Source organism: Centroberyx gerrardi, chromosome 23 (genome assembly GCF_048128805.1).
Source record: "Centroberyx gerrardi isolate f3 chromosome 23, fCenGer3.hap1.cur.20231027, whole genome shotgun sequence".
NCBI lineage: Eukaryota > Metazoa > Chordata > Actinopteri > Beryciformes > Berycidae > Centroberyx > Centroberyx gerrardi.
Window position 1 is genome coordinate 5,217,371 of NC_136019.1, and position 9,605 is coordinate 5,226,975.

General features: G+C 43.3%; 1 protein-coding gene across 1 annotated transcript in view; it reads right to left on the reverse strand.

Annotated features, from left to right (window-relative positions):
• Positions 1-9,605, reverse strand: part of nhsl2 (NHS-like 2) — a 161,027-nt gene that overhangs the window by 14,011 nt on the left and 137,411 nt on the right. The window contains exon 4 of the mRNA XM_071902506.2: positions 6,557-6,803. Coding sequence (XP_071758607.1) covers positions 6,557-6,803 — 247 coding nt within the window. The remainder of the gene's footprint in view (positions 1-6,556; positions 6,804-9,605) is intronic.

Consider the following 9,605-nt stretch of genomic DNA (forward strand, 5'->3'; position numbering starts at 1 on the left):
CTAACTGTCTGTCTGTTTGTTGACAGTAAAGGAACACATGTACATGTACTGCCTACCTGTCTGTCTTCATAATGTCACAAGCTGCCTGTCTGTCTGCCTGTCTGTCAGTCTACTACAATGTCAGTCTACTGTTTCACTGTCTATCTGTTTACTTACATGAAGGACAACATTTACAAGCTGTTTACCATCCTGTCTGCCCGCCTGCCTGTCTGTCTTCGTAACGTAACAAGCTGCCTGTCTGCCTGTACTACAGTGTAAGTCTACATTCAACCTGTTGACCTGTCTCTCTCTCTCTCTCTCCTGTAAAGGCCTTCATACACAATCTGCCTGTCTTTCTGTCTCTCTATTCTGCACAGACTTGCATTTACAAGGTTTCAGGGTCAGTAATTAGCAGAGGATCGGGGGAAAAAAATGTCCTTGAAAGTTAATATCACGCCTGAGAAATCAAAAACGAGAGGGCAGAAAATGCTAGTGTTTATTTGCGAATATGCAATGCAAATTATTTCGTAGTTGAATAAAATTGCCCCCCTGAAAACGACTAAAATGCCCCTAAAAATCTGATCCACAGATCGATCAGTGGGGAAAAAAAATGCCCTCTGAAAAAATAATGATAAAAAAATAAATAATTTCTTACCCTGTCTGCCTGCTTCCTGTACCGGCCTGCAACAGCCTGTCTGTCTCTCTGTCTGTCTGCTCTGCATTCGCCTCTTCCTCTTCTTCTTCTTCTTCTTCTTCTTCTCTCGCTACTTTAGTCATTCATGAAAATTGCCAGAGCAAGATGTGTCGGGACGGAGGGAGGGAAGGAGGGAGGGAGGGAGGGAAGGAGGGAAGACAAAATGTTCCCTCATTATCCCTCATTCATTATTCTTTCATCCCGTATCCCCTCTCCTCCTCCTCCTCCCCCCTCCCTCCCTCCGCCTTCCCTCAAACTCCCATTTTCTCTCTTTCTCTCTCTCTCTCTTCCCCCCGTCGTTTATCCCACCATTCCTCTTTCCTGGCTTCTATTTCTCCCTCTCTCTCTCCCTACTCTCTCTCTTTCTCTCCTTCTTGTTTCCTCTCTCTTTCGCTGCAGGTTTTTTAGGGAGGAGAGAGGAGGAAGAGTGGTGAGTTACCATGGCAACAGCTAGCTGGCTGCTAGCTACCTGTTCGCCGGTTTACAGAGCGAGAGAGAGGGAGAGAGAGAGAGAGAGACAGACAGACAGAGAGAGAGAGAGAGAGAGAGAGAGAGAGAGACAGACAGACAGAGAGAGAGAGTGACAGAGAGAAGGAGAGAGAGAGAGAGAGATGGAGTGAATGAGAAGTGAAGGGACGAGTGACTCGGCATCACGGTAACAAGCTGGGTGGGATAAGGTTTTATGTACCTCTCTCTCTCTCATTTCTTTCCAACTGTTACTCCATCCTCTCTCTCCCTTCCTCTCTCTCTCTCTCTCCACCCCTCTCTCTCTTTCTTCCTGTCTTTCTTCTTCTCTCTGTCCCTCTGTCTCTGAAGGAAGTGAATACCCACTTTATACCCACCTAGTACAACACCACAGGCATGCATCATTATACCTGACCTTCTACTCCTGAACACAGTGGGAGGGTGAGAGAGGTAGAGAGAGAGGTAGAGAGAGAGAGGGAGAGAGAGAGAGAGACCGCGAGGGGAGAGAGAGAGAGACCGCGAGGGGAGAGAGAGGGAGAGAGAGAGATGGATGATGGATCGGCAGATATTGCGATAATAGAGTGAGAGAAAACCGAGGCAGCTGTATGAGAGAGAGAGAGAAAGAGAGAGACAGAGGGGGGGAGAGAGAGAGAGAGAAAGGAGAGAGTGAGAGAGAGAGAGGTAGGTAGAGATGATGAGAGAGAGAGAGAGAGAGAGAGAGAGAGAGAGATTCAACTATAGATGGATGTGCGCGAGGAGGGGAGAGGCACCCAGTGACGAAGCAGTTGCTATGCCAAAAACCAGGAGGACCACACACACACACACACACACACACACACACGCACACGCACGCATACACACTCGCACTCACACACACAAAGTAAACAAGGAGGCTTGGTTGAGAGGAGTGGAAGCAGGAGTGTCAGAACGATGTTGCTAAGGATGACCACAGCATACTAACAGCGCTGACAGAACCAACACACACACACACACACACACACATGTACACACACACACACACACACACACACAAGCAAAGCCGGCTGCCAGAGATGGGCGAGGGTGATACCGAATGTGATCAAAGGAGAAAATGTTCTCCACATCAGATCTTTGCTCTGCAGTATTTTCACCCTTAAAGGAATAGTTCACCCAAAAATGAAAATCCTGTCATCATCTACTCACCCTCATGCCAGTTGAAACACAGGTGAAGTTTGTCCATATAACACACAGGGAGGCTGCAGCACAACTCCATAGCAACCTTCTCCAAAACAACTGAAGTCAGTGGGGACCAGTTCTTCAGAGATCCAGAAAGATCTACAGTATATTTACACCGTAATTTAGTGCAAATCTTAACTACAGCTGATTGATTTGCATCAAATAATGGTGTATAGGTCTTTCTATTCAGTGTGATTGTTTGGCTGTTTTTGTTTTGGAGCTCTAAAGAACCGGTCCCCATTGACTTCAGTTGTTTTGGAGAAGGCTGCTACGAATGTATGTGTGTGTGTGTGTGTGTGCGTCAAAGTACTGCACACCTACCCATAATCCTCTGGAACCATAACCAGTGAGTTAAGACTTCTGCATGTCGTTCGATATTCGAACAAGGGAAACTACATTCAGCCAACAAAACACAATCAACACTTTCCTACTGTAATATTTAGTTGCACACACACTCTTCCAAACTGATATTGAGTTTCACACACTCCTCCAACCAACCAGGGGTGAAAACAGAATAGAAGAGAAAAAAACTGGTAAGTAAAAGCAGTCAAAAAACGAACAAATCCGTGCATTTTTTTGTCTTTTTACACTCGTTCTTTAACCCGTCTCCCTCTTTCATGACTAAAGTGGATTTAATAGGTGGAATCAATCAATAAGCTTTCACCCCCCCCCTCCTCTTCTCATGGGAGCACACCTGGGGAAAAACACCCACTACATTTGCAAATGTCTCTGCAACCTTTTTTCAAAAATGGTTTGAAAAACATTTGAATCTCTTGAGGGAGAAGATGAGATGTGGTGGTGGTTTTTTGTCACAGTACAAAGGGGGAAAAGTGAGTGTAGGAACGGGATGAGTGTGTGTGTGTGTGTGTGTGTGTGTGTGTGTGTGTGTGTGTGTGTGTGTGTGGATACGTGCTAACTAGTTGCCAACATTGTAAAACTAGCAGAAAGGCATCCAGGGACATCGACAAACGCTTCTCCATTCTGCATTTTACATTTAGGCGTTTAGCTGATGTGACTTAATGTTGAGTGCAGCAGTGAAATGCAAATACTGACACACTTGTTAAGTTATTCAATCTTGTATCCAGACTTATCAAGCTTATTTTTAGTGAAATCATCTTTATAATTTTAGTGGTTTCAACAAATTTGACTGTTTTTTTCCAGGAGAATGTAACTTGTTTCAGGACATTTACTTGGTAAAAGTGAAATTGTCTTGGAGAAGGTTTCTTGTTTCCAGATTTTCTTCATTGTTTTATGATGATTTCTTGAAAGAAGTCATATTGGCATGAATCAAGTGAAATTTACTGAAACCAGCAAGATTATCTGCCAGTGCAGAGACATAATTTGACTAAAAATATCACAAAATAAGCTTGATAGGTCAGCAGACGAATACAATGGCAGGAGTTTGGATATCTGACTGAATAGTAGTGTGATGGTAAAGGAGGCACAGACTAAAAAAGTGATTTTACTTTTAAATTCTTCCTTCCCAGGAATGTAATCCCTAAACATAACCAATTTTTTTAGTTGCTTAACCTTAACTAAGGTTTTAGGTGCTTAAACCTAAACCTAGCCTTTACCAAAGTTGTTTTACCCACCTAAATGTAACCGTTAGCTAACCTTCTCATGTGACAAACAGGTGAAAATGTGTCCACAAAACGTAATCTGCATCTCACCGTTTGTGTTCATTTCATTAAAAGTTTGTGGGACTGTTGGGAGTGCAGGAGTCAGAGCCACAGCGCCCCGACAATAAACACAACAAAATATTCCTGGAAGACAACAGAATGAAGATATAAGATAGTAAAAAAAAAAAAAAACAAGACAAATAAGAGCTAACGAGAGCGGCAGAAAGGATTTTTCTTCTTTACGGCGGTCACATTATCGAGTCTCATGGGGACAATTTCTTTAGCAGCGGCGTGCTGCTTATTTCTGATTGCAGGGAGTCGGCGAAATGAAAGTTACGGCAATGAACACAAGTGAGCGTGAGTCGTGTTTGATGTGCTCCTGCTCTTCTTTTCGTGCCTTGATGGATCGCGTCTCCCTGCAACTCACTTGTGATGCTTTGGGGGAACGCAGTCGGGGAGACCGGCTTCTGCACACCGACACACACTCAGACAGAAGATATAAAGTCTGTGTGTGAAAGTCACCAGCGCTTTTTTCTACTACTTCTTCTACTACTACTACAGAGCAATGTTTACAGTGAGTCAAAGGCAAATTATACTGATTCGACCTTACACACACACACACACACACACACACACACACAAATACACTCATATTTTGTATTCTCACTCTAGGAAAAGCAATTCCCATGAGACAGCTGAGCATGATACCAAATATTACTGAAGGAAAAATATGTTTTGACACCTGATTTATGCTCTGAGATGTAAAGTGTGTATGGGAAAGTCAGCAATGCTTTTTACTACAGTGAACCAATGCTGACAATGAGCTAAAAAAAACAAATTATACCAGTACCAGTGTTTTGGTTTAACCATACAGCCTGACTGCGACAACAATCACCATCAAAACAGTTGGTTGAAGGTAGCACTCTGTGTATTCTCATATCAACCAGCCCAGCTGTCTAACAGTTGCTAAAACATCCATTCATTTTCAATAGGATCCATATAATCCATCTAATGTTTGATTATTCGGCAGTAAAGTTTCATTCTGTGGCCATAAATCCTAATAAAACCTGAGTATCGCTTGAAGGCAATTGGCAATGGCCAGTTACCAACAAGCATGACCAACACTGCTATTTCACTTTAATTTATTTTTCCACTTTTCGCTATCACTTTTCCTCCTGACAGCTCACTACAGTTAGACAAGATCCAGCCCCATTCATATTCACTCACTGCACTGCAAAAAATGACAAGTTGCCAAGTGATTTTAACTTGTTTCCAGACCTATCAAGCTTATTTTGTGATATTTTTTTGTCAAATTATCTCACTGCACCTGGCAGATAATCTTGCTGGTTTCAGTAAATTTCACTTGATTCATGCCAATATGACTTCTTTCAAGAAATCATCATAAAACAATGAAGAAAATCTTGAAACAAGAAACTTTCTCCAAGACAATTTCACTTTTACCAAGTAAATGTCCTGAAACAAGTTACATTCTCCTGGAAAAAGCCTTTCCTAAAACAAGCGTGATATTTCTGGATACAAGATAAAATAACTTAACAAGTCTGTCAGTTTTTGCAGTGTGGTCATGTGATCACGTTTGAATTTCACGGTTCGGGAGACTGGCAGCTCTGATGAGGCAGCTTCAGCATATGAGCATCTAGCACTATGACCATTTTGTGGGCCGGGTGACAGCAGTCTGTGTTTACATGCACCCATGATGCAAATAAAGCAACTCTCTGCTCCTGTGATGCTCAGGACCAGTCTGGTGTGGGCGATTCATGAATCCACTGAGACAGTTGTGCCGGTCCTCAGACTTCTGAGGCTGGATCCAGGAAACATTATGTTTTGCACTGGTTTTGTGCCATTTGTGTATTCCCACACACTCTGGAGGCCACATTACCTCGAGTCACAAGTCAGTCTCAAGTGTTGAGGCACAAGTCTCAAGTCAAGTCCCAAGTGTAAATGTAGAACAGCAAGTCAAGTCAGAACAAATCAAGAGTCCAGTATCAATTTAATATCTTAAAGAAAACTAAATATCTAGGACTTTTCAATGCAATATGGTTTTAATAGGATAAAAACTTGGTAAGAGCATCATGAGTTTGATTTCTATAATCAGTTTCAACTTCAATAAATTCAATCATTCCATACAAATTCAGAAAACAGAATTTAAATTCAGTCGTCCGCTGGAACAAATCTCATCACTTTCAATCTGAGTCATTTACACAAACACAAGATCTCAAGTCAAGACTTTAGAAACCTTTTCAAGTCATCAGAGTACAAGTCAGAGTCGAGTCCCGAGTCACCAGAACCCAAGTCAAGTCAAGTCTCAAGTCTTCTCTTCATGCATCAAGTCAAGTCTCAAGCAACTAAAATTGTGACTCAAGTCATGTGACTCGAGTCTCCAAGGTACCAGCCTTGGATATCCTGGGTTCAAATCCGACCTGGGACCGTTGCATGTCATCCCCTCTTTCTTCTACTCTTTCCTGTATTTTTCTACTGTAATCTATCCAATAGAGGCAAAAGGCCCAAAAAAAATCTTCCTCAAAACCTCAAAAAGTGTCCATCTGTCGGTGTGTTTTTCCCGTACCTGTGACGTCCAGCGGTATGAGGTGCGCCGGCGTGCGTCTCCCCAGGTGCCAGCGAGGTTTCTCTGCGACGGGCGGTCCGGTGCCGGTGGTGGCGGTGCTGCTGCTGCTGTTGTTGCTGCTCCAGGCCACCGGGGGGCGATCCGAGCCGCAGGGGGACGGCGTCGGGGAGGGAGACGGGTCGGTCACCGCCCTCAGCCCAAACACAGAGGAGGAGGTCTCATCCTCGTAGAGCTGCTTGGACGCCGGCTGGAGGAGGGAAAGGGGAGAACGACTGCGTTAGACGTGGCGGTCGAGGGGGTTCGGAGAGAGCGTCCTGCAGCCCGAAAGGTCAAAGGTTTAATTCCCCGTGTCCAGATCCTGCTGAAGTGCCCATGAGCAAGACGCTGAAGATAAATGCTACAAGAACAGTGTTGGGATTAACAAAAAGCCTTAAAGGAAAGAGATTTGATGAGTGAGCATTGGCTGAAAATCATATTCATTTTCTATGTATTCGCAAAAAAAAAAATAGTGTGAATGGGTTCCAGTTGGGAACAAGAGAACAAGATGAACAGAAATTCATATTACAATCAGGTCACTTCTCTTCTTGCTTCTAAATTACAGACTTATTGTCTTCAATATGTGATAGTTTCACAAAGTGTTGCGCGACAGTTGTGTGAGTTTCTGAGAAAAACTTATGGTAAATTTATGGTGATATCCCCAATTTGTCACGCACATACCGCTTCAGCCATCTTATAAGACGTTGTTCCTAATTAGATTTTCCGTTAAGTGACGTCTCTCATCGTGTTTAAATTATCTCTGGTTTTTGCTACATCCCGAACTTTCGACTTCTTCGGGAAGTTCGACTTTCTGCTTGATGCCCGAGCCATTTTTGAAATTAGACGATGGGTTTCTAATGGGTGTCACCGGCTCGACCCCACGGAGTGACAAAGTAAACCCTCAAACTCGATTAACGAAGCAAAAATCAATTCAACCCCAAAAACTTGGAAGAGAGGAGACGGGGAGGTCGTCCACAGCCCTTCAACCAGGGGGGGGGGATGGGTTTTTTTTTTTATCCTCTTTAAGCTGTTTCAATGCCAGCGAGAAGACGGAGAGAGAGGATGCAGATGAGAAGAGAGGGAGAGGGGTAGAAAGAGAACAGAAGAGGAAAAAACAGGAACGTCTCATCTTCTTCTGGTTGGAACGGTGCTGCATTGGATGGGGGAAGAGAAAGAGGAGAAGAGGGGGGAGAGAAGTGGAAGAAACAGGACAGGAAAGATAAATATCAGCTACAATAATCAAAGACGGATGAGCTTTTTTAATGGTTGCAGGCAAGAGGAAGGCATACGACAGCAGCGGAAGACGGGGAAGTTTGGGAGAAAAAGGCGGAAAGAAGAGAGAAAAGTATGTTTAGCCGAGAGGGAAAGAGGCTTAAATGAACAGCGGAGACATTGTTGGTTCAGTCCCTGGCGTCAACAGGGAGGTCTGGTCCCGGCTGGGAGGGAACCGGCAGCCGGTGGGTGGCTGGTGTCGGATCTAAAGTGTCCGTCCTCACTGCCAAAGTGCCCCGAAGCAAGGCACCGAACCCCAAAACCCTGCACCCTATCCTCTCTGATGTAATGCATACACAGCAGGGGTGCGGTCAACTCATGAATGAACTCATCAATTCCATTTCAACTTGTGGAATTGGAATTTGAAAAAACAAAAGTAAACAGAATTGGAATTGAATTGGAATTTGAGGACGTTAAACTTAATTTTGTTTAATTTAAACTACATTCTGTGAAATTCACTGAATTATTGGAAAACATTGAAAAGGTTTTTTGGTTTTTCTTACCACATATCTGAGATTGCACCTCGTGTTATATATTATCAATACTGAATATCATAAAATGTTAAAGGGACCTTACAGCTGGTGTTTGATGCAGCCTGAGGAAGAATTTTTCAGTGCTATTTGTAGCAAATAAGCTTTTTCTTTTGTGCATTATACGGTTTCCCACCTTTTCTATTTTAGGTAGTTGATGCAGAACATGTAATCGTAATACATACATTACGATTGATGATGTATTTGTTGAACTTGTCTTTTATTTGATTCATAATGTTTGATTTCTAATGTTCAGCAAGTCGAGACGAACTCTCTTAGAAGTGGAATTTCATGGAATTAAATGGAATTCAATTCTGTTTCCTCTCATTCCAATTAAATTCACATTCTGTTTCCTTACAGCCGGGAGACTTTCACATTCACACTCCAGGAACTGAATTGGAGTTTACCGTGCATTCTCGATTCAGTTCATGAATGGCCCCCGACCCTGCTATCTACCTTACAAATTCCACTTACAAATTCAGAAAGCCAAATGAAATGATCCCAAAATGCAGAGGAAGAAAAGCCGTCTCATCTCCAGCAGAGCGGTTCAGCAGCCGGCCCGGAGGAAACGGTGCGTCATTAGGCTCGAAGCACACGGTCGTGGAAACCCGTCGTGGAAATCCATCGCGCTGCCATAACGACGGCTTGGGGAAACGGCCTGAAAGCTATTTTGAGCGGCAGACGCAGAGGAAAACGACTGGAGGCAACAGAGGTGCACGTCCAGGAAGGTTGTGTCTCTTTCATCCATGTGTCTAAAGTCTGGGGTGACGAATATTCTTCAACACAACGTGGCATAAGAACAAATCACAACACACAACAAGTACTATCTGTCCCGAAAATTCACCGCTGCATCCTCTCATACCTTCAAAGCTCTCTGTTCCCTCTCCTGTGTGTGTGTGTGAACGATCCTGTCATCCTCCTGTTTCATAACAGTGAAGTAGTGGAGATATTTCCATCGGGAAGAAGTAAACTCTTTTGGCATTTGTAAGCCTGCTTAGTGCGTGAGAGGATAATGACTAATTATGATAATCAGAGAATGGGAGTGGGATATAGTTTTTGGATAATTCAACTTCAATCTGTTCAATTCAAAGGCATGATAACAAGAGTAAAACTGTATTTTGTCAGGACAAAACTGATTGGTAGCTGTAATAGTATTAGTGAAATTGAAATGGTGATTTGTTAAACTTCTTGGAAAGGTAATAACGTTTCTG